This window comes from Lynx canadensis, chromosome A1 (genome assembly GCF_007474595.2).
Source record: "Lynx canadensis isolate LIC74 chromosome A1, mLynCan4.pri.v2, whole genome shotgun sequence".
Taxonomy (NCBI): Eukaryota; Metazoa; Chordata; class Mammalia; order Carnivora; family Felidae; genus Lynx; species Lynx canadensis.
This window is the reverse complement of record NC_044303.2, coordinates 49,979,262-50,005,957: the sequence shown is the minus strand read 5'-3', so window position 1 is coordinate 50,005,957 and position 26,696 is coordinate 49,979,262. Positions and strand designations below refer to the sequence as shown.

Sequence of the window (26,696 nt, the reverse complement as noted above, 5' to 3'; positions counted from 1 at the left end):
CACAACATCGGAGAGAAAGTAGCTCCCCACTTTGCAGAGCTGTTGCTCTTTGTCCGGGCCAGGATCAGCGTGCCAGGTGGGGCAGGGAGCAGTGTGTCTGGGTCTGAGTTTTAGGCTTGGGGTGGCCAAGAGCTCATTTATGTACAAGACGATTGGGTAAATCAAGAAATACACAAAGAGTAATGGAGAAGAACACCAGAATAAACTGTATGGTATTAGATTAGATTTAGAAGTATTAATGTAAATGAATGCTTTTAACTATATAAACAGATATAATTGTGGGTACATCTATACTCATATGTACATATACATATGTGAGTGTATTTTTATAATACACACAAATATAGCTTTGTCTGCTGAGAGGGCCTGGTAGCAATGAGCACACTTACCGCCCAGATGTTGGTTCTAAATACCATTTTCTGCTAAAAAGAACCAGGGCTCTATGGAAAAGCAACTGAAGAGAGGGCTGGGGCACAGAAAATAAAAGATGAGCCTAGAACATCTTATTCTACGTGATAGGTAGAAAGTGCTTGAAGAATGACAGAAACATATCAAAAGGACAAAAGAGCCAGCTTGAAAGGGTTCCCTTCAAGGCCAAGTCTGGGAAAATCTGAGGATGAAAATAAATTATGGTAATGGACTGTAACCTCCTGAGTAAAATATGAACCCAGGAGTCCATTCTGACATTGAATGAATGAAGGAAAAAAAAAGGAACGTTTCTAATGCTGGAGGAATTTTTTTTTCAAATCACCATTTGGCAACCATCATAGTGATAATTCAGTTAAGAATCATCAATGGATGCTAAATCTGATAAAGGCTTAAAGAGAAACTGTACATTTACATAGGCTTGAAGTATCTCCTGAATATTTATTCATCACTTCCTAACGAATAAGTATAACATATTAACATATTAATGTTTAACATACTTGTTAACTTTATAGTGGAGAAACCAGGCATATACCATCTAAACCAAATGATAAAGGTTATCATCACCAATAATGGGACAAATCAACATCATGAACCTCCTGAAATGATGCTCCACAGCACCACTTCTACGGTATATGTGCTAAAAATGTACAAATTATGAGGAAATTATCAGACAACCCAAATTGGAAAATAATATCAAAGTAACTGCCCTATATGCTTAAAAATTAATGTGAAAGACATGAGAGTTAAGAATAGATTGAGGAGCCATTCCAGATTAAAGGAGACAAATATGACAACTAAATACAACACACAACCCTGGACTGACTGGACTCTGGACCTACAGAGGATATTGTAAACATCAGAAAAATTTTACTAGGATCCGCGAATTCAATGATAATATGGATCAGTGTTAATTCCTGATTTTGATAGTTACACTGTAGTTATGTAAGGGAGCATCCATCTGTTTTGAAGAAATACATAAATATTACAGAATAATGGGGCACCATGTCTGCACCTTATTTTCAAATAGTTCAGACATACTAACTGAATCTGGGAAATCTAAGTAAAGAGTTTATGGGAACTCATATAATTTCTATACATTTTTATAGAAAATTAATATGATTTCAAAATTAAAATGTTTTAAATGATCAACTAGTATTCTTGTTACTCTAGGTAGACAATAATTTTCTGGTTAACAGTTTTCAAATCTGCTGGTTCAATCAGTTCTAAATCCACTTTCAAACTTCATTGTTCTAACGTATCCATAAAGACTAATTACATCTATTTAAAAATATGTACTTCTTCCTCACCCTACATATGCAGGAATGACATGAAGCCCTATGGAAAAGGAAGATGTGATAAGAAAAATATGAATAATTCCATTCCTTTCATCAGCTAAACTTACAATTTAGTAGAGAATGATAGTATTCAAGATGACCACTATCCTTTGTTGAATAATTACCGTGTAGAAATTAACTTGCACTATGTCTACACTCTGATAGTCTTATTTTTATTTAATTTTTAATTTTTTTTAATGTTTATTTATTTTTTGAGAGACAGACAGAGTGTGAATGGGGAACAGGCAGAGAGAGACGGAGAAACAGAATCTGAAGCAGGCTCCAGGCTCTGAGCTGTTAGCATAAAGCCTAACAGGGGGCTCAAGCTCCTGAACTGTGAGGTCATGACCTGAGCCAAAGTCAGACACTTAACCGACTGAGCCACCCACCCAGGAGTCCCTGATAGCCTAATTTTTAAAAATAAGATTACTTCAAAATGATTTTTTTTTCCTTAAAAACCACATGCTGTTCTCTTAATCACTGTTTTCTATTCACTGACTCCATAGTCTTCTCCCTCAACATTCCTTTTACATTTATTAGGAATTCTCAACAGGGTTTTGCTGCCAGTTTCCCTTGCAGTGAATCAGCAACTGCCCATTTTCATTTGTTTTGTACTTATCCCTCTTCTCTATGACATCTAAAAGATTACTGCTATTCTTTAGAACTCTGAAATTCTTTAAACACATTTAAAGAAAGTAATCCCCAGAGGGCTCTAATTCTCTATTAGCCATGATCATTCTTCTTGCTAAAGAACACCTAACCAAACAAGACCTCAGTAGTTATGCCTTTCTTTTCTGATGTTCTTCCTTTGCTGGTGTTCAAACCGATTTTAAAATCCTTTTGTGCTGATCTTGGCATGCTACAAAAGAAAACCATTCTTCATATGTAGCTTACCCTTTGATACACATCTTTCCTTCTGTCTTTTTTGGCCTTTGAGCTCAGAGAGCTAGCTAACCAAATAGAGTTTTTTAGTCAACTCCTTCCTATTGAGATGATCAGAGATTTCTTTTCCCTAAATATTTCTTAGATGTTATTTTTCGTTCTAATGATAATTCTCTCATTAGGAAAGTCATCATCACTTTCATGGTTTTGGTTATGGCTCATAGTTATTATTTCTCTGGCCTTTCCTAAGTCTACTTTCTTGAAGTCAACAAAATGTGTCTGGTAAGTCATAGCACTCTCTTTACTTCCATTTCCACTAGCTATTCTTCATGATTTAAGCTTCAGAGTAGAAACTCAGCTTCCAGCAACCAGACATGTGATCCCCAATCACTGCTACATCTTATCTCTATACAGACTTGGTAGACTGAGTTAGCAAAGCTTGTCTTCCACGCAGCCATGTGGGTCTGTCACATACTCCCGTGACAATGACTTCCCTTCAGCTTGATTCTAACTCAAAACACTCTACTATTGTAAACAACCCTCAGGGGTACAGGTATCTATACAATTGTGTTCTTTCCTTTCCTCACCCCTTTAATAGAGCCATTCTTTTTAATCAAGTATATTACTCTGTTACTATTTTCCAAACATAAAATCTACCTAAATTTTATGGACCACATTTACAGTCACAGGAGTTCTTTCACAACTCTTCCACCTTTAAATAAGTTGCAAGTTAATATGTAGATGGCAAATGAGAAGAAAGATAACTAAAAATTATGGTGTCTAGAAATTGAAAAGACTTCTCTTTTGTATTTGGTCTTTTTTTAGCCCAAGAAGGTCTCATGGCGGAGACAAGAAGGACTCACAATAAGTACTATATACCAACTATTAAAGAATCGTTAAGAGGTGTGTTATGTTTGAATGGATCAATTAACACTATGAGGATCTCCTCCACCACTCCCTGAAGTAGTCGACCTACAGGTAATTTCTAGAAAATAAGTGCAGCTATAGGCCAGAATGCCAAATAATTAATCACAGTTACTTTGACATACGTCTTAAGGAATGGCTGCCAGAAAACACAAACTCCTGTAAAGTTAAAAAATCAGAGGCAACACAAAGAGATAGTACAAAAGCCTGAAACTAGTAATACCCATTACTGAATACAAAAATTAGTCATTATGAATATTACATGGTGTTTTAAAAGTTGTTTCAGGATCAAGATAGTTCATCCAGATGATGATAACTAACTTAGTAATTTAGTTAAGAATGCTGAAGTGATTTATAGGAGTTTCCTATGATTTTTACTTCTGTGTTTTGCTTGAGATGCAAAGGTGGTATGCACACTTTCTTGAATTTTAAGTTGCTTAAACGTCAAAAAAATTATTTTTTTCTAGTAAAAAATCTTAAATGGAAAACTGTCATTATGCCAACTCAAGTAAATACAGTAAATGTCAACAATCCTGTTAATCATAAATACTTTCCCATTTATCATTTCCTTCCCCAGAAGAAATTTAAATAGATCTTACCTAATTCATAGAGATGCCCATCTACATGAACTAATGCAATAAAATGAAGATCTACTTTTTCATCTATACTTGGTGCCTGAAATAGGAGGGAAAAATATATATTATACATGTTAGTAGTCAATCAAGTACATTGTAAACACATACAAATATGAAATGGCATGAGAGAACATTTATCCAACATAATTCAAGGCTTATTAATCTTTGATATGGTGGACAAAGAATGAACATGACCACGTTTATGACAATGTGGAAACACTGAAAAACATCCACCAGGAAAACATCGACTAAAGCACATCTTTCTTAATCTCAACAGATCTAAAAACCTTTAGTATTGTCCAACTCTGGAAGGCCCAGTACCTAGTACAAGCTGGGTGCCTAGTGGATGCACGATGCATACCTGCTGAATGACATGAGTGCGTGAACTGATTTGTCTAATTTTTGAAATTTGAAAGAAGAATGTTTTTAAAAAAATTAATAATAGCATAAAGTTAAAAGAAACTTTTCAAGCTAACTTTTAAGACATCAAGAAAGTGAATTCTTTCCTTCATGATTTGAACTTGATAATCTCAGTTTTTGAACAATGTAATATAAATAGTCTTAGAATAAAATAACTCTCCTTATTCATCACAGATCAAAAGGTTTAAAAATGAATAAATTCAGGAAAATAGCCCAAAAGAGTAAAGAGGGAAAAAAAGATAAAAGCAAATTAAAATACAATTAACTATAACCTATGATTTTTCTCCGGCTTTCTTAGTAAACTATTTGAAATTAAAATTACGTCTACTTGTTTCTTGTTTTGTTTGTGTGTGTGTGTGTGTGTGTGTGTGTGTGTGTGTGTGTGTTTTAGTTCACTGAATTCAGTTTTCATTAAGCAATATCTGCTACATTTCTTAGAAATTTAAATAAATTACCCAAGGTCAATACATGATTAACTGGCACTGTCTATGATACCGAGTAAGCTTTACAGTTTAACACTACTATGTGTTAGCTATATATCAAATCTAAATAGTCTGAAAGAAAATACAATCACTGTTAAATGCAAGTACAAATTTTAGAGACAAACGTTTTAAAGAGGCATAAATCAAATTACATCTCATATTAACATCCTGTAAGTAGCACAACACTATCTGAACTGCAAAATTTTTTTTCACCTTCAGGTCATTTTATAATTTTAAATAGTTTTAATAAGAAGTTTTCAGATGCAAAAATTGAAATTTACAGAATAAACATTATTTTGGATTTACTGAATGCTTCTAAAACATTTACAGATAGTGTGACTCATCTAAATTCACATTATTCTTCAGAGATTATTTCCCCCCAATTATGAATGGGAGAACCTCAATGTAACATTAATGTGGCAAAGTAGTTCTTCTTAATTTCAATTTAGAATGAAGAATTCCACTGTTGGTAGTAATCAGAATTATCTACTTTTACTATTGCTCCAATAGTAGACTCCTCTCAACCCCCGTCTTGCAGTGGCCTCTATGAGAATGGATTAGGAGGGAGTCCATTCCATCTTGGACCGTTTGTTGGAGTTATCCTTCAACTGAGGCTAATATATGTCTCCCACTATTTTCCGTTATGTTAGAAAAAGTCTAGCCCCTCTTGAACATGGTATTTCTTCAGATATTTAAAGACAGTGATATTGAGTTCCCTTATTTTCCTGGTCAGAGAATCAAAAAATATTAGTGATCACTCAATCCAATATCCTCGTTTTACTAATGACCAAAAGAAAATTCCAATTTTTCAAGGCTACACCTAAGCAATTCTACAAACTATACATTCAGTTCTATAACAAAAAATACTAGAAATGATTTTTTATCCAACTAGAAAGTGGTCTTTACTCATTTTAAGACAATTCTCCCAACAGGATATCAAGTATTTTAAGTGTTTAGAACTATTGTATTTTCAAAAAGTATAAATTATTTTAACCCCATCTCTTAAGAATAATACATCTTATAGCTTCTATTTTTCAGAATCTGTCAGTACATACAACCATTCTAGAGGTAAAGTAGTACAACTGGAGTTCTAGACCTGAATATGTACCCGATCCCTGTGCGCACTGGGTTTCTTATCTGTTTTAAAGTTTAAGTGAAATGCATGAAAGAACTAAATTGTTAAGTGCTATAAAAGCATTATGTAACGTTAAAAATATTAATACTCCATTATCACAAATATAAGAAATCACTCAAGCTAGTGACTCATAATTGTGAGTCATTATACCTTTTATCCAAAAGTGTGTACTAAAAATATAAAACTCCAAAGAGGGTATGAGAAGCCTTCAAATTGTTATAAAAGGTAAGTAAAGCTCAAAATTTCTAAGCCTTCCATAAAACCTCAGTACCTACTAGGAGCCTTTCCCTTTGGTCAACTTCATTAGTCTGAAATTTGCAATTATCCCAAATGCTTAAAAACTATTCCACTAAAAACAAGAACAATAAAAGAAAAGGCAAAGTCTTCAATTTCAAAAAATGACCAAGGCAGAAACCAGAAACTATAGATTGGATCATATTTTGCCTATTTTTTATATATTATTTTTTACAAAGTTCCCTAATTTATAATATAACACTTATTATTATCTCAAACAATTAAAAAGTCACATAATAAATCAATTAGATAGAAATTAAATATTAAATATAAATTTCAGATTGTAGAAAATATAGTTTAAATTTAATTTGTAATTATCTGATACTTAATATATACCAGGCACTGGTATATGTTTATGTACTTAAAAGTACTGACCAATGAATCATCATATAAACTCTATGAGGCAGGTAATACACTCATTTATTCTCAAGAAAACTGTTATACAGCTAGTAAGTGATGGAATCTGGTTTCAAACTCAGGCAGGGTAGTTCCATAATCCATGCTATGCTATGAAAATATTTATGAAGCGATAAAGCAACAATTAATATGGAAAGCAAAGATCAAACTTATATAAAATCATATAAAACTGGAAACACCAACTTTATGATATGTTCATTTATATTCAGAATATTTTAAAAGTACAAAGGAATATTTAGAATCAATTGTGCCCAAGATAGAATTTACAAAATTAGGGTTTTACTCTGATCCTGTAATTCACCTTATATCTCCTACTATGCCAAACAATGTGTGGCACAGTAGGGAAGCAAAAAATATTAAACAGGTAAATGAATAAAAATGGCAAATGCATGTTGTGATCCAATGAGGAAAATGAAATAGAGAGACACCAGTTTGTTGCTTGATACTCAGCACAAATGAAAGGCTATTTTATGACCATACTGATATCTGGGGGATGTACATATTTTAGGAAAACTGTCAAAACTCTGCTTCACAGTTTGAGCATAGCTCTAAAAGAGTAAATAAAGGGGAAGAAAGAATGTTTGACATCAACTTTCAATTTATTGAAGCATTAAATGTATGAGGAATCAGACTTCCTCTGGCTTCAAAAGTCATGATGATTTCCAGAAGCATGAAGTTTTTCATAAATGGATGGCATACACCAAATCTTTCAGAGGTAGCATTTCTAGGTAGGCTCTGCCAAATGAAAGTCATCGCTATGTAAGTCTAAAACAGCAGAAAGATAGAGCTGGAGTTGCCTAACCCTGCAGTTGATGTCAATTATGAGAATTATTAGAATTCCACCATCAACCTCAACATTTAAGATAATTAGCAAGATTAAAAGAAAGAATGTACTTTTTAATACTTTGCTAATATTATCAACCTAAGATGGAGAAATCATAAAACTTGTGGGAAGCCTACATCAATTCACAAGGAGAAAATCTTCACCTCCTACTTGGAAAAGATCTTTAGAAACTGAATAGGCAGGGAAGATTGGATCAAGATTAAACCAAGTACCTGAGACACCTCAGGGAATAAAATAGCTTAGATGAAACACCCTACACCATGGAAGGATTAGGTTAAGGATAGAGTAAGTAAAGTGACCCCAGAGCATGACAAGAGACTATAGTCATGTTCAGAAACATGAAAAAAAAACCAAAAAAAAAACAAAGAGATGGCAAAGAACTCAGAAGGTACATAGCATTTGTTGACCTAAGTCAACTAAATGAAATCATAAAGATGAAGGGTAAGAGAATACATATTCACTTTAACAACTGACAGGAACTTAAACATTACCATGAACGTCAATCAGTACTCATCAAAAGGCAGGCATCCTTATGTTGGCGGGATATGGAGTGGGAAGATGAATGTTCACCGAGGCACTGGTGAAAGTCAAGCTAGACTGCAAAGCATAGAGGTATGCTTGCAATCTTATTGGGGGAGAAAAAGCTAATGGTTGAGTGAACCAAGAGAAAAGCACTTTGAAGACTGAAGAAGTGTAGGGAAAAAAAAAATGGACTATCCTTGTCACTGGAAGAAGAGATGGAAGATTGACTACACTTACAACAGAATGGAGACCCATAGATGGTAGGCGTAAGAAGGGTCGCCAGCGACGAAGACGGAGAGATGGACTGGTAGCCTTTGCAGGGCCTACATGGTTACGTTTGACCCAGGGCAGGGATGCATGGTGACACAATGATGAGGCCTTCGTTCTGCAGTGGCTAGAATGAGGCTGTGATGAGGATGGCGAGGAGGACTACATAATTAAAAAAGAGAACATTATACTTAGACCACGTTACTGGGCGATCATTTATTTTTCAAAGCAACGTATGGTCATATTTGTATTTATATGGTCTAGTACTTTTAACCAACCATAATCCAGAAAGAATTATATATGAATATTGGTTAAAACTAGATAAAGTGGAAATATATAACCAAGTATCAGGTTATATGCCATAGCTTCTGTAAGTACCCATCTAAAATGTTTACCTATCCTCATTTGCATAACACAGACTCATGGAATTCTTTAAAAGCCACTAAAATGGAATTATTACATCAAATGGTTTAAAAAACAGGCACACACACACACACACACACGGAGAACACACAATATGTTACACATACAAAACAAAAAATAATGTGTAGAAGAAAACTGAATGGTGACAGAGGCACTGGTGAAAAGAATTCCTTAGCGAGAATAAGCTCTAAGGGGGGAAAAACCCCCTTCAGAATATAAAGAGGAGTGAAATTAACCCCTCTGAAGCTGATGGCTTGCATAAACTATCCTCTTACTTAGGCTGACAAATGGAAACTATCACAGCCTATTAGCCATCTTTTAGTAATCAGCAGTGTTAGTTAAAATATGTATCACTTATTTTGTCCTGGGCACTCCTTTAAGCACTTTACATATATGAATTCATTAATCTCCCAGTAACCCATGAGATAGGTACTATATTCCCATTTTACAAATGAGGAATCAGAGCACATAGAGGTTAATGAATACAACCAATGTAACCAATATAAAGGCCACAGTGCTAGCAAGTGGCAGGGATGGGATTCAAATACAGGAAATCTGGTTCTGGAATGCAATGTATAGAATCACCTTGATGTATTGCCCAACTGTCCACAAGAAAGATTTTATTACTAATTTATTAGACTAGATTCTAATAACAAGAAGTATAATCCTCTTAAAATTAGATATTTTGAGAGTGGAAACTTTCAAACATAATTATACCACAAACGTTGAATCCGGTCCAACAGTTTTCCACAAAATGCACATGATTACAATAACTAACTTATTAATGGTAATCCAAATGATAATTTTATGATTGCTACTTCCAGTAAATACAACCAGTACATGAAATAAAAAAAAATTGATTTAAAGCAGTATGAAAAAACTATAATCATTTATAACCATAGTGAGAAGCAGCAATAAGAATAGTAATACGAGTCCTTGGGAAGCAATAATTTCACTAACCATGACCTTATTCTCTTCAGGAAAATGAAATGTTTTTCCCTGAATGATTTCTAGGACTCTCTGAACCCTGAAAATTTTATGATCCTACTTAGTACTTTCAATCTATATAAACAATACACTAACCTAAAATAAAGCTATCTCTGTGATGAGGGTTTAAAAAACATGTTTGTGAACACTTCAGTGGCTCTTAATAAGAACCAATCAGAAATACATAAATAAGGATGCCTGGGTGGCTCAGTCAGTTGAATGTCTGACTTGGGTTCAGGTCATGATCTCACAGCTGGTGAGTTTGAGCCCTGCCTTGGGCTCTGTGCAGACAGCTCAGAGCCTGGTGCCTGCTTTGGATTCTGTGTCTTCCTCTCTCTCTGTCCCTCTCCTCCTCAGGTTCACGCTGTCTCTCAAAAATAAATAAAACATTAAAAAAAAAATTAAAAAAAAAAAGAAATACATTAAAAAAACCTATACTTGGCTCTATACAGGAATAAACTGCTCTCACATAGTCTAATCAGAAGTTTGTCATATTCAATCCAATTACATTTCAATAGGAAAAAGAGAGGAGCGAATGGGGAAGAGAAGAAAAAATGGATGAAGAGGGAAAAGAAAATGGAGTAAAAAAAGGAAAGGGAAGGGGCGCCTGGGTGGCGCAGTCGGTTAAGCGTCCAACTTCAGCCAGGTCACGATCTCGCGGTCCGTGAGTTCGAGCCCCGCGTCAGGCTCTGGGCTGATGGCTCAGAGCCTGGAGCCTGTTTCCAATTCTGTGTCTCCCTCTCTCTCTGCCCCTCCCCCGTTCATGCTCTGTCTCTCTCTGTCCCAAAAATAAATAAAAAAAAAAAAAAAAAAAAAAAAAAAAGGAAAGGGAAGGAAAGATGACTGAGCAGTGGAATAAAACAAAAATCTTCTAAGATTCTGGGAGGGAGTGATCACTAAGCTAGAAGCAGAACTGAAGGGTGTACATTGAAAGAATGTGTAAGGTTTGGGCAGGTGAAATGGGAAAGGGATTCCTGGCAAAGAATTCAGTGTGAGAAAAAGAAGAGAAATAGGGACAAGTAGGAAATGTTCACAGCACTAGACCATGAGGTCTGAGATTTGATTTTACCCTTTCAATTGAAAAAGTTGATCCTGGGAAAAGACATGAGACTCCTGGGTCAGAGAAACAGGACTTTACTTATAGCACAGCCAGTAGCATGATCATCTACATGTTTGCGTCCACTCACATCAAGGCAACACAGAGGGCCCAGAAGGATGGCTGCACACATGTGAGCTGTGTTACAGGAGAGGAACACTCAGTTTGGGGAAACATGTTTTATAGCAAGCAGTAAGCAAGCATACTCTTTCCTACAGGCAGATATTACCTAATTCCTCAAGTTTGCTTAGTATAATTTCCAACTTGAAGTTTAATGGCCCTCTTTTTTTGCCATTTTTGAAAAAACCCTTTAAAAACTCTTAATTCACATTTATAGAGTTATAAAAGCAGAAAGTACAGGAAACACTGAAATGTATGCCTATGACATCCTACCCCCCATTTGCTTTGTCCTCTGCATTTATGCTCTATGTTATGTTCTTCCTGAACCATTTAAGGGTTTAAGGTAAGTTACATACTTGGTCCTTTACCCCTAAATACTTCAGTATTTCCTATAACCAAGAGAACTCTCTTGTATTAACAGCAGTGTAGTTATCACCTTCATGATTTTATATTGTTATAATATCTTATCTAGACTGCCCATATTTTGTTAGTTAACATTTTTATATAAATAATTTTCTACATAAAAAAACATGCTATGGATACAGACACTTTTATTTCTTCTTTCCTAATTCATATGCCCTTTCTTTCTTCTTGCCTTATTGCATTGGCAAGGACCTTTAATACAGTAATGAATTTCATTGATTTCTGCTTTTATCATTTCTTCCTTCTGCTTGATCTCAGTTTAATTTGCTCCTTTTACCACCTTAAGGTAAAACTTTAAATCACTGACTTGAAGCCTCTTTTCTTTTCTATCATAGCATTTGATACTATCAATTATCTTGAATCCCTGCTTTTTCTTTTCTACTTTATGCATTTAATGCTATAGATTTTTCTGTAACTCCTGTTTTTCTTTTCTACTATAAGCATTTAATGTTAGCGACTTCTCTCTAATCCCTGCTTTTGCTGAATTTGGATTTTTTTAATTTTTATTCAAAATATTTTCTAATTTCCTTTCTGACTTCCTCTTTGATCCATGAACTATTTAAAAGTATAGTGTTTCAATTCTAAATATTTGGTAACTTTCCAGATATTTTTTCTGTTAATGATTTCTAATTTAATTCCATTATGGCTAGTAAGCATTCTTTGTATGATTTCAACGTTTTAAAAAATTGTTAATTTCCTGGTCCAGGATATGGTACGTCCTGGTGAACATCCCATGTGTACTTGAAAAGAATGTATATTCAGCTGTTTTGGGATGGAATGTTCCACAACTGTTAATAGGGCCAAGTTGTATAACAATGCTGTTAAGGTCTTCTATCAACTTACTAATTTTCTGGGTCTACTTGTTCTACTGATTACTGAGAGGAGTGTTGAAATATCCAACCGTATTTGTGAATTTGTCTATTACTCTCTACAGTTTTGTCAGTGTTCATCTCATATGTTTAGAGGTTCTATTTTTAGCTACATACACAAACTTTAGGTATGGTGAATTGATCTTTTTTTTTTTTTTTTAAACGTTTATTTATTTTTGGGACAGAGAGAGACAGAGCATGAACGGGAGAGGGGCAGAGAGGGAGACACAGAATCGGAAACAGGTTCCAGGCTCTGAGCCATCAGCTCAGAGCCCGACGCGGGGCTCGAACTCCGGGACCGCAAGATCGTGACCTGGCTGAAGTCGAACGCTTAACCAACTGCGCCACCCAGGCGCCCCTGATCTCTTTATTCTTATAATGTCCTTATCACTGGTAATATTCCTGGTTCTGAAGTCTACTTCACCTAATTTCAATACAGCTATCCCAGCTTTCTTTTGTTTGATGTTTTCATTGTGTATCTTTCCCAATTATTTTAATATTTCCATGTCTTTATATTTAAAGTGACTTTCCTGTAGATACACATAATTGAGTTTTGCTTTTTTACTAATGTGATAATCTTTCTTTCAATTTGTGTGTTTACATTTAGACCATTTATATTTTATTAATTTCATGTAACTATTAACATGGTTGAATTAAAATCTATCATCTTGCCAGTTCTCTACTTTCTCCATTTGTTCTTTGTTCCTTGTCTACCTAATTTTGAATTATTTCTATGATTCCATTTAATATGTACTATTGTCTTATTGTTTATACTTCTAACTTCTTCAGTAATTGTGCTTGGGTTTAAAATACATATCTTTAGTCACAGTGTACCTTCAAGTAATATTATACCACATCATAAGTCATCTAAAAATCTTACAGCAGTATTCCAAATTCTTTCTTCCATCCTTTGTGCTAATGTCACACATTTTATTTTTATATATACTATAAATTTACAATACATGGTTATCATTTTTTATTTTGAGAGTCAATTGTCTTCTAAAACAATTTTTAAAAAGAACAATAGGGGCGCCTGGTGGCTCAGTCGGTTGAGCATCTGACTTCAGTTTAGGTCATAATCTCAGTTTGTGGATTCGAGTCCTGCCCGCATTGGGCTCTGTGCTGACAGCTCAGAACCTGGAGCCTGCTTCGGATTCTGTATCTGTCTCTCTCTCTAACCCTCCCCTGCTTGCACTCTGTCTCTCTCTCTCTCAAAAATAAATAATAAACATTAAAAAAAAGAACAATATTTATATTTACTTTCACTTGTTCCATTTTCAGCACTCCACAAATCTTTGTGTAGTACCAAATCGTAGTGCAGGTAACCTGCTAATGAATTCTCTGTTTTTGTTTGTTTCAATCTCTTTATGTGTCCTTTAGTTTTAAAAGATATTTTTGTTACATTTTAATTTTTTCATCTTCAAAAATATCATTCCATGGTGTTCTGGCTTGTATAATATCTGAGAGGCTTGATGTAACTCTTATCTTTGTTCCTCTGTATCCAATGTGTCTTTTTCTTCTGGCTGCCTTGAACATTTTCTATTGAGCTTTCATTTTCTGCAGTTTGAATATTATATATCTCCATGTCTATGTGTGTTTGGTTTTGGGAGCATAGGGGTATTTATCTTAGTGTTGAGATTCTTGAAGCTGTGCTTTGATGTCTTTAATTATTCTTTGAAAAACAGCCATTAGATCTTGAAATATTTTTACTGTCCTATGTCTCCATCTAGCCCCCACCTCTCTCTTTTCCTTCTGGGATTCTACTTTCATGTATCAGATCATTTGAGATTGCTCCACAACTCTGAGATGCCCTGGGTCCCCTAAAACCACTACCACAGTGTATTTTACTTTTGTGGTTCAGTATGAGCAATTTTTAGTGATGTGCCCTCAAATTTACTGATTCTCTCCTCAATTTCGTCAATTCTATTGGTTGGTGAACCCATTAAGGGCATTCTTCATCTCTGGTACCATATTTTTCATTACTATCATTTCCATTTGATTCTTTCTTGTACTTTCAAACTCTCTGCTGATATTCCCTATTTGTTAGTACATGTCTACCTTTTTCACATGAGCCTTTAATATGTTAATTATAGTTATTTCAAGCTGCATCTGACAGTTCCAATATCAAAATCATATCTGACTCTGGTTTTTGACTGCTTTGTCTTATAACAGTGTACTGTTATTTTTCTTGTTTCTTGTCTTATAATTTTTGGTTAAAAGCTATACATCTTGTGGAAGAGCAAACTGAGATAAATAGTACTTATGCCTGAGAATGGGCATGTCCCTTCTGGTAGGCCTTAATGTGTGGAACTGAATCAATCTAGTCAGGAGTTGAGCTGTTTGGGTTTTATTTGGCTATGGTTAACCTTACCAACCTACCACCTTAAAATTCATCTACCATTACCCTGTGCTTAGGGTAGCAGCTGGGTTGTTCGACGCTTTCTTTTTCAATGTTCTTGTTCCACTGACAGATCTAGGATTTTTCTCGGAGCCTGTGCTCAGAGGTTTTTCTCCTTGTTCTTGCTCTCTCAAACTTTTGACATTTATTGGTGCATGCTGGTCTTTAATGGTGAGATGATAGAGACATTCTTTATTGTTCTGGTTTAGCCATTGGCTCTACCATTATAGGTAGGCTGTTTGTCCCTGAATATCAAGAATCAGGCTTTCCTCCTCCAGTGATTTGTCTCATAGATTTCTGCCCCTCCCCCAAGGGGTGGTTTTTATCTATTCCCTTCCCCAAAGAAGGTTTTTTTGTCCTAGCATCTTTAGGTTTTGCTCTGTAGAGAAGAATCCAGACTTCGTGCCATAACCAAAGTAGAAACTGCTCCCTTCCCCAGGTTTGTACCTTAGAGCTCTCTCTAGTCTTGTCCCTAGTCTATCTCATAAGTATCAGTGAGGCTGGTGGAGTGAATGAGAGCTTCCCTTTTGGGACTGCTTATGGTGATTTTATAGTCTTTTAGAATCCAAAATTGCTTAAAAAATTACTTCATTAAAATTATTAAAAATATCAACATGTGCCAGACTTTACCATTGACTCTACATCCCCTCTGCTGTGTAGGCAATGCAGCAGTATAGGGTGACTTCATATAGAACACTTCACATGTAATAACAAATCTATCTCTTCATTATATAATATTCAGGAAAACCTAGAACAGACTTTTCAGAACCCCAGGCATTTCAAAAGCAGCTTAAATGTTTTGCTCTTCACAAAGAACCCTTAGGAATTTAATAAATTATTGTTGCATGAAAGATTTAGGCATAAACACTCATTTTCAGAGATTTTTAAGCATTCTGATTCTAACTTAAATCCTGTCAGAGTCAAAAATAAAAGACAAAAAAATAAAAAATAATAAAATAAAATACAAACACAGAGTGGGTTTATTAGGACAGTGGTTTTTTTTGGGGGGGCGGGGAGCTGGTTTTTTGTTTTTTAATATTTAGAAGCACAAGGACTTAGCTGACTTGCCCAAAGCATTCAACTAGTAACAGTCAAAACCAGAGGCAGAACACATGACTCCTGACTCTAATTTCAGTGTTTTCATTGCATACAGAGCCACTCACCTGTCAACTGTCAATTAATTTAGCTGATTCATAGAGGGAAGCCTATTACTATCTCTATTTGTATTCCTCAAACACAATTCAAATGTTTCTGTTTTTAAACACTTATAGCTAGTTCAGAATAAACAAATAAAACAAAAATAAAATACCCAGGTCCTACAAAGCCAAATTATTTTTCCTTCACAGTTAATGTGCAGGTCACTTTGTATGTGAGAAAATGAGTCAACTACTCTTTAAACTGTTTAATAACAATAAAAAAAAATTAGAAATATCATGAAGGCTACAAAGAAATGATCTAAACCTTTAATTAAAAGGTGGAGGTTGTGTGCCTGTTTAAAAAGGATGTGTGTCTGTTTAAAACCTTCTTTCCATTAATGTACATGTCCCTGTGTGTATGTAAATGACAAGATTACTCTTTAAACTGTTTAACCAATGAATTAAAAATACTGTAAAGGCTAAAAAGAAATGATACACACATTTTTTAAAAGGGGGCCAAGGGTCTGCCTAAAAAATGCTTGTCTATTAAGAAATCAAGTGTTTGGAAGGTTGTTGTAAGTGCTTAAATCTGAATTATTCTAAAATGCGAAAATAAACTAAGTGATTTTGGCTTACACCCAAAACATTTTCTCATTTTAATAGGCATCCTGTTATTAAGAAAAATATCATTATAACCATGTAATTTTCTGAACAAGAAGGGATCATTAGCTGGTAGATACTTAAAATAATTACTGTTTTCTGAAATATACACAATATGATAACCAAAAGACTGTGGTTAGTTTAAGGGGAAGATTTTATGTTTAATATAAGGAAAAATCTACTAAGAGCTAACTTAGATATAAGGGTAACAAAGAATAAAAGTATTCAGTACAACTAAGAATGGTCGCTTGTGATGCATTACATATTTACATTAAATTATTAGCTGTGTTTAACTTTGCTCTTAGGATAAAAACAAAAATTTAAAATTAAAAATCCTCCCTTTCTTCTTTTTTTGTTTTAGCAATTTTGAGTTATTTTGTTTTTCTGCCTTTATAGCATGGTCAGTACTTACTAGCTATGTGACCTTGGATGAGTTACTTCTTAGTCTTCCCATCTGTAAAATGGGGTAACAAAGATCTTAAGGAATTTAGAAGATTAGAATAGGGGACACCTGTCCTTTAGTATAATGCCTACCATGTAAGATGCATTCAGTAAATGTAACCATCATTAAAGGAAGATGACAAACATGGTTTCAAAAGCAGTGAGGATTAAGATGAGAATATTTGGAAGCTAATAAGCACCTCAATTTCCGTTACTTTCAACCATAAATGACACTAAGAGTACAAAGAAAACTTCCTCAATTGACACTGTGGCACCCAAAGTGACGCCTAATGTCTCCAAGCATCCCCAGTCATCTCAGAGTGAGAGTTTTCTGGCTTGAGAACCTATGATATTTGTGCACCTCTAGTAGAAAACAATGTGCATTTTCTTTATAATATCTCCTTTCCTTCTACAGGGTAGAAATGGGAATAAAATGCTGTAAAAAATTCAAATTCCACTTTTAAAAATAATTTTAGCTTCTTTATATGATCATTGGAAATCATGACTCCTTTTATTGACCTGTTGATAAAATATGTATTTGATCACAATTAAATTTAACAGTTATTTCCTGAATGTATATGTCCTTTCAGACCTCAGCAATATCGCTGAGTTTAAAATGGCACATGGAAAGAAAAGGTATGAGGAACTTCTCTAGGGCTGCCAAATGCTATGAAAAGAAGTTAAGTTGTAAATGTGTGTGCATACGGGGCGCCTGGGTGGTGCAGTCGGTTAAGCGTCCGACATCAGCCAGGTCACGATCTCGCGGTCCGTGAGTTCGAGCCCCGCATCGGGCTCTGGGCTGATGGCTCAGAGCCTGGAGCCTGTTTCCGATTCTGTGTCTCCCTCTCTCTCTGCCCCTCCCCCGTTCATGCTCTGTCTCTCTCTCTGTCCCACAAATAAATAAAAAACGTTGAAAAAAAAAAATTTAAATGTGTGTGCATTCATGTATGAGTATGTATATGCACATGTATGGGAATATGTCCATATACGTAAAACTTGAAAAGTTTAAAATCACAACTATAAATTAATTCTAAATGGATTTCTGTAGATTTTTTTGGAAAGCTCAGTACAATATATCGGATTGCACTAAAGGTAAGGTCCAAATTTAAAATAGGAAAGTAAAACCATATTCATGCAAAAGATACAAACTTCCCTACAGAGTATCCATGTTTAGCTGGCAAAGAAGTCAAAGTGAAACATGGGCTACATATCAAAATACACAAAATATCACTACATATTCCATGGAAAATCTGCACGATGGCAAATTTATTCATTTTGTTCATCTAATAAATCAAGATGCCCACAGATTTCAAGACATTCTTGAAAGACTTTTCCTCTACTAATTTAACAACTGTGTTTCCTCACTTCAATTTACAATTCTCCATGTCAGAAATCTCTATCAATATAATGACATATCTGTACATGTTACATTAAATTCAAGCTTACCATTGTTAAGCTGGTCAAGCTAATTCCCAGATTTTTTTTTTTTTTAACAACGTGAGAACAGGTTCTCATTTATTACAAATGAAAAAATCTTAAATCCTAGCATCATCCCCTTCATTTTGGAAAGCTACGGTTTTAAACAAAACAAACAAAAACCTCACCATCTTCAAACCTAATCTTGATTCTATGTTTATTACTGAAGACATTTTTACACAGAAGGGTTACATTTAGTCAGATCTAAAAGAGTATACTCATTAATTCAGTCTAAGAATTTTCCTCCAAAATAATAGTTTAATATTGCTATTTCCAAAACCCTCAGCGTACCAAAAAATAATAAATAAGTTAAAAAGATGACGAAGAAGAAAGATAAGAATATCTTGATCCGTTTTAGGACAAAGCACTTAACCTAAGAAAGGGGGAAAAAGTATAATCAGGATGGAGTAGTATTTACATTTCTTACCTTTCAACAACTAATTTAATCTATCTATACATTTTTTTCTAGTGATATTAGATAAAGAACTGATTACATGCTTGGAGACATGGTGTCAGTGCTTGAAAATACAGGAACAAAAAGAACCATTCCAATAACATTTTCCCAAATGTGACTAATTCTAATTTGTATTCCCTCCTTCCAACTCAGCTCCCCCATTCAACTTTACATATACTTTCAAAACATGCCTTTCTCTGGGTAATAATATTAAGAAGGAATGACAACAATAAAAAAGAAAAATAAGAGAAACAGAGGCAAAAGTATAAAGAACCAGGAGTTCCAGAGAATTTCTCAATTTTAAGAATGAAATTAAATGAAGCTGCCCAAAAAAAGATTTACCTTAAGTCTTACTGGAATGAAACAAAGAAAATGAGGCATGGAAAGTTAATGGAAAAAAAAGTCAGAAAGTGCAATTTCAGATTTCCTAACAAAAGCGGGCTATATGGTTTAAAAAGCATACTTTGCATCAGAGTTCCATTTGTTTCCATCTGATTCTTCTAAGAATATTAGAAACTTAAACTTTATGTTGTATAAGAAGTAAGTTTCTTCCTAACAGGTTTAGCTTCTTTCAAACATGGGAAAGAAGAAAATAAATCCTTAAAGAAGAGAAATAAATGTAAGCACTTTAATTTACTCTAACATAATCAAAATCACTCAAAACTGTATTGAAGAGCAAAATGAAGCCATGCAAAGTATATTTACACACTGAATTAAAATGAGACTTGACAGTGTTTTCCTCCACTGACAGTCTGCATTGATAGGGCCAAGCCAACCAGATACACATACATGCATGCACATGTACACACACATGCATACACACACACACACACACACACACACACACTTTATCTTTGACTGTGTATACATATATGAACACATACTTAAAATCACAATTTATCTACTGCTTACCTAACAAATAAACTCCCACTTAATGGACAACACTAAGCAAAACACATTACTACGTATTTCATTATAAATAAATTATAATTCAATTTCATGATTTAAATTCCTTCTATAAACTTTTAGTAAAGAATTCTGAACTATCTTTAGCAATCAAACATATTCCCTCTATCACACATGGTAAAATTTAAAAACAGAATTCAACACTGGTAAGGGTTACTTTTGAGACTATCTCCACTGAAGTAAGAGATCCTGAAAGACACAAACTACGTATTATTCACCTTTGTACGTACATCTCCTAGCCCAGTGCCTGGTACTACAGGTACTCAAACAGGTTACTTAGTTGATCAAATGAAAGAAAGACAATTTTATTTTATATAATAAGAAACTTAGAAATATTCAGCCCTTTGATTCAGTAATTCTACATATAGGAAACTATCTTTAAAAAGAGAACGTAGAATAAATACTTGGATAAAGAAAGACATTCAGTAAAGTTACCATTTTAACTTGGAAAACTGAAAACAATACAAACATCAAAAGTTAAAAAAAGAAACCTGGAAAGTAAATTATGGTTCATTCACATAACAGTAGATAGCCACATAGAATTTTTTATGAAGAGGTCTTGATGAAACAAGAAAATGCTCATGATAAAATGTAAAGAAAAAAATTCCCACAAAATTCTTTGATCTTAACTATTTTAAAGATAAATTTTTTAAAAAAGATTGGAAGTGAATATATGTAAGTCAAAAAGCACTTTCCACTTTGGCATGTTTATTTAAAACCATAAATAAAACAGTAGTGCCATTTCTATTACTTTTCACGGTTGTGATAAACTTGAATGAAAGGCTCTGAAAAGTATGATAAATGTATTATTTTGTAAAAAGTTAAATAAACAATAAATCATCAGGAGAGCTCTACTCCTATCTGGACTAGCTCCTAGACTAATATGGACAAAAGACAAACTTTTAAAATTGCTTTTTTTTTTTTAATTTTTCAAATATTTTGGGAGAAACTGCTTTTTAGGTAAGCATCAATGAAGTAAAAGTAGAGTTTAAAGGCAAATTAAATACCTTTCTGGATTTTTTTTTTCTTTTCTTCACCTTGGACTTGGCAGATTGCTTCCATTACTGACTGTATCACTGACACTTGTTCAAATTTTAACAACACACAATTTAAGTTCCTCATATCCCATTGTTCTTTTATCTTAAGTGAAAAACGAAAGCAATAATTTTCAGTTTGGGTTAATGAAACTTAAGTGAAGTGGGGCTACTGTCCAAATTTCTGGATTAGCCAAAGGCTGCCTGACGATCATGGTGGGATGATGGGATGGGAAAACCACATGAGTAAACAGACAACTGGTCTACAGAAACCTATTAAGTAAGCCAGTCTTCTGAAAATACCACTGTATTTGGGTGACTCAACTTACTGATTTCTCATTCAGGCTATAAATCTCTGCATGCACTAAGGCTCTGGGCTGCTCTACTCCCATGGACATGTTCTGACAGAGTAACAAAGATGTCCCTGACAACTGCCATTGCTATGATACTGTTATTACTGGCTTCTCTTCCCCCTCTACCCACTCTGTAAACACCAACATGCCCCGGGGATTTATCATGGCCCGCCACCACTCCCCCTCTATAGAATTCTCAAGGCTCTAACTACTATCCAAATACAAAAGATTTTAGCTATCTCCCCATAGCGTGAGGCTCCATATCCAACTTCCACACAGATGACCCATGAACTAAACTAAACACACCATCCTTGGTGGCTTCCTGTTGCCTATAAAATCCAGGCCCCCTCCTTGTCTGGCTTCGCCTTGTTAACTTCCTCCTGTGCCTCATCCTCACCTTCTTATAGCCTCATCCTCTGCCATTCATATTCATCTTTCTGAATGCTTATAAAATAAAATTACCACCTAAAATTTATTGAAGGTCCATTATATGCCAGGGACTTTATATGATTAGCTCATCAATCTTCACAACAATCCCATAAGGTAGATGCTGCTATCTCCATTTTACACTGAGGAAAGTATCTTGCCTAAGCTGCTAAGTAGTGGAGTCAGCATACAAACCTACATCCTGCTCCTTACCTTTGTATATGTAATTTCTCATAAATTCCTACACATGCCAAGCACTGTCCTGGGGATTCAAGGTGAATGGGACAAAGCTCATGGCACTTACAGTCTAATAAATAAACAGAAGAAACAAATAAGCAAAAAACCTTATTATAAATCATTTAAAAGTGCCAGGAAGAAAATAAACAGGATTTTGTGACAGAAAATTCAGAGGTGGATGTATATGAGAGTGATAAAAGAAACACCTCTTAAAAAATGACTTTTAAGGAGTGACCCCATGGATGAGAGGTCTATGCACATAGGAGGGGCATTTCCAGGAGAGTACTGAGTCAGGTGGTGTTATACATTTAACTGTGTTCCCCCCAAATTCTAATGTTGAAGCCCTAACCCCCAATGTGACTATATTTGGAGATAGGGTCTTCAAGGAGGTAAATAAGGTTAATAATGGTAATGCTCTACCTTGGATAGGACTGGTGTCTTTAGAAGAAGAAGAGGAGATACAAGATATTGATCGATTGATTGATCCCTCTCTCTCTGTGTATGTATATGTATATATATATATATATATTTTTTTTTTCTCTCTCTCTCTCTCCCTCTCTCCACATGCACACAGAGAAAAGGCCATGTGAGGACACAGTGAGGAAGCATCCATCTATAAGCCAGGAAGAGAGGCTCACCAGAAACCAACCCTGATGGTACCATATTGACTTCTAGCCTCCAAACTGTGAGAAAATGAATTTCTGTTCTTTAAGTCATCCAGTCTGTGATATTTTGTTATGGCAGCCCAAGCAAACAAAAACAAACTGGAAAGACTTAGGTGTTTCCCAGGAACTGACAAAAACCAGTGTGCTAGAATATAGAGAGCAATGGAGGTAATAATATGTCAAAGACTCTTCAGCCCATAGATGGTAGATGAACCTGAAATAAGATGATCACAAACACAGTACCTGATGCAAAAGTTTTAAGCTGGTTCATACTTGATTTGAAAATATATGCTATTAAGTTTTGTTCTCTCAGTGACTGAGAGTCAATAAAATAGTGAGTATAATATAGTAATTTTTTTTTTTGAGAGAGAAAAAGAGAGCGTGAACTGAGGAAGGGCAGAGAGAGGGGAAAGAGAATTCCAAGCAGGCTCCACGCTCAGCACAGAGCCTGATGTGGGGCTTAATCCTATGACAGTGAGACCACGACCTGAGCTGAAATCAAGAGTTGGATACTTAATCGACTGAGCCAACCGGGTGCCCCTGGACTATAGTAATATATATTCCACCTTGGAATGCACAAAACAGCCCATACAACAAAGAACTGAACCCTTCCCAAAATGTTAATAGTGCGGTATTGAAGAACAACGGGTAATGGGTATGTCCTGTTTACCTAGGGGACTATGGAAAAAAACATTTTTTTTTTTTAAGTTCTTACACCACTAAGGATAGTTCTGAGGGAATTTTGGTGAAATAATAAATATGTACTGTGCTCATGTGCAAGGAACAGTGTGGATATTTTGGAGCATGTCCAAATGAATCAGACACCAATCCTAGGTCTAAGAGCCACAGTAAGGTAGACATGACACCACATTTCGTCAAAGCTAAGGGACCAGTGGCTATAAGATATGTCACTTTATACACAACTAATCAGGGGATACTAAAGAGTAAATTATGACATTAACTGCAAAAATACATCCTAATTTCAGAGCTGTTAAAAGGTGAAAATATATACATCTTAAATAAATGAAAAAGAGTATGAAAATAGCTAAATGCAAATAATAGAAGTCATATAAAGAGTCCATAAAGGGAATGGATTGCTTCATGCAGAAGGTAGTATTTAAGCCAGATCTTGAAGGATGGGTAGAAGTAGGAAGAGCAGAGATGAACAGAAGGAATAATTTTAGAAAAGTAAACTGCAAGAGGTAAAGCCTAGCAACAGTTAAGTGAAGGAAAGCAAGAGAGAAATATTTAACGAGAGAACACTGTTGAAAAGTTAGAAAGACAAGAGTTAGGAAAAGCTTGACTACAGCTAGGCTAAAGAGCCTGAAATTTATTGTATATGCCTGGGAAATGGTTCTCAAACACATTTCTTTTTTTTTTTTTTTTACCCTGATACACTTTAGGGCTATAATACACAAAAAAATAGGGTTCACTCTAGCAAGGATTCTCAACTATGAAAGATGCAAAATGAACAAAAGGGATTAATTCTTCTGAAAGTAAATTTAGAAAAAGCTATTCAGAAAATCCTAACTTCTACCTCTACCTTGCCTTGAAAATCACTGTTTTCTATACACTAAAACACTTCAGAAAAATCCGAGTACCCAAAATAATTCAAGTTACATTTCAGGAAAGGTAATCCAGGAGAACTGTGTAAAAATGAATGAGTATTAGAATAAAGATTAAGGATTGACAATCTACATAAAAAGCTGATCTTCCAGGAAGAAGTTAAACAAATTTCTATTAAATTAGTGACAGTGGGGAAAACGTATGATGAAACTATTACAAGAAACAGAAAAAAATAAAGGAAAGAAAAGTTTAAAATACAATATAATAAGCTCAAACAAGGACAAGTGTATTCCAAAATACTGGGGGTCATTCAGGTGACGTCTAAAATACATCCAAGATTAGAAAAAGTGGAGTCAGGTCTGGAAAGAGCTGTGAACATCATCTAAAAAGAGTTATTGAAGGGGCGCCTGGGTGGCTCAGTTGGTTAAGCCTCCAACTTCAGCTCAGGAGGGTTCAAGCCCCATCTCAGGCTCTGTGCTGACAGCTCAGAGCCCGGAGCCTGCTTCAGATTCTGTGTCTCCCTCTCTCTCTCTGTCCCTCTCCTGCTTGCTCTCTATCTCTCTCTCTCTCTCAAAACTAAATAAACATTAAAAAAATTTTTTTAATAAAATAAAAGGAGTTACTGAAGCCCTAATATGGATAAAGCCACCAAAAAAAGGCAAGATAAGGTAACGCAAAGACAAATTTTTGAAGTAAACATGTATTAATGTTGCTTTATTACACTTAATTTTGCTTCATTACAAATAGCTATCTTCGTATTTTATAACAATCTCATGCTGATTATCGTCATTGCTAATTCTAACACTATAAATGTACAAACAAAAAAGCAAAGCAGAGTGAAGATTAAGAACATGCTTAGGATCATACAAAGCAATAAAAAAAAGGGAGTGTTTGATTAATCCACAATCTGGTGTTATAGCCATCTGGAGATAGTGTGTGTGTGTGTATGTGTGTGTGTGTGTTTGTGCAAACTTGGTCAAAAAACAATAGTCCACACCTCTGAAAGTAGAACCTGAGACCAACCAAGAAGATATAATTATAGGGGGAATTAGTGTCCAAATTCTTAGATGGCTTTATTATAAACACTCAGTTATCCAGTTCAATCTATGAAAAACTGCAGTCATACCATAGTATCAAATTGTTTTCTCCTTAAATTTTTTTGCAGATAGTGTAAATATTTAAGACCAATATTTTTAAATCAGGTATTTTTCAAATGTGTTTTCAAGTACTCTTAATGCATAAAGGTAATATGATCTTTGTACACGAAAAACTATGGTTTCAAGTCCCAGATGGATAAGAAAGAAAATCTATAATTCTCTGGTGTTAACACTCAGATGTGCTATGAATTCACCAAACAACTTCAATTGAACTCTAATTCATCTTGCTGAAACACCTTTTGACACCCCTCCCACAAGCAGGAGCACGAGGCTTAGAGGGAAGGAAAAGAAATGGAAGAGGGAATGAAGACAACCAAGAGAAAGAAAAAAAGAGGCAAGAGAAGGAGAGGAGAGGTGAGCCAGGTGAGGAACTAGCTACCCGGGTGAAAATGGTAAAAAACCATCATATTGCCCTGGAACAGATTTACCGAGCAAAGAGAATGACACAGCTTTTTGCCACAGGTTGGGCATGATAGAGTCTTGAAAATCATACAGGCTCATCTGCTCATACTATAGCACAGGTATTTTTCTCGAAACACTTGCACAAATCAGAGGACTCTAATAGGGAACGCAAACAGCCCACAACCTGCAATCTGTCTAAATGATTAGACAGACTGAGACAGCTGATATCAAAGTGCCTACTAATAGTTTACCAATATATGTTCTTGTGCTACTTCGTGACGACTTTTACATAAGCAGATTCCTTCAAAGGAAAAAAAAGTCCAAGTGGTTTTCTAAAACTACATGCCATATGAGAACACTGTGGTTAGACTTACACATGGCAAGGAAAGTTTTGAAAAATGGGAAATACCTCAGTCTGACCTTCATGGGCACTGGTCTCATGAGTGACTCGGATAGCCTGTAATGAGAACACAAGGAATTAACAGGAAAAAATGACCGTGTCCAACTTTCTAAAAGAAAACAACAATGCTAAGTTTTAACATCTAAAGCTTTGTTAAGAAACAACAAATCAGAAGAAGTTTAGGAACAGTTTAGCATTACATATTTAAGAATGATTTCTGAGTAACCAAATGAATTGCTGTACTTTCTAACCCACAAATCCCTGAAGACTTAGGAAACTGAATATTTGATTATTTGTAATTTCCAGGTGTTAAGTGGGAGTCATTTAAATTATTTGTTAGAACTAACACTTAACACTTTATTCAACTGGGACTAGAATAAAGTAAGCATCTCACAGATAGAGACTGAAAAAGCTGATCTCAT

The 26,696-nt window shown here is 34.9% G+C and overlaps 1 protein-coding gene across 2 annotated transcripts in view; it reads right to left on the bottom strand.

Moving 5' to 3' along the window:
* The window catches only part of UCHL3 (ubiquitin C-terminal hydrolase L3), a 43,491-nt gene that overhangs the window by 2,142 nt on the left and 14,653 nt on the right, over window positions 1-26,696 (bottom strand). The window contains exons 6-8 of one of the 2 annotated variants that reach the window (XM_030312072.1): window positions 26,284-26,331; window positions 8,556-8,747; window positions 4,169-4,244 (exon numbers count right to left, since the gene is read on the bottom strand). In XM_030312072.1, the coding sequence (XP_030167932.1) occupies window positions 4,169-4,244; window positions 8,556-8,747; window positions 26,284-26,331 (316 nt within the window). The remainder of the gene's footprint in view (window positions 1-4,168; window positions 4,245-8,555; window positions 8,748-26,283; window positions 26,332-26,696) is intronic. The other variant, XM_030312080.1, reaches the window with a different exon arrangement.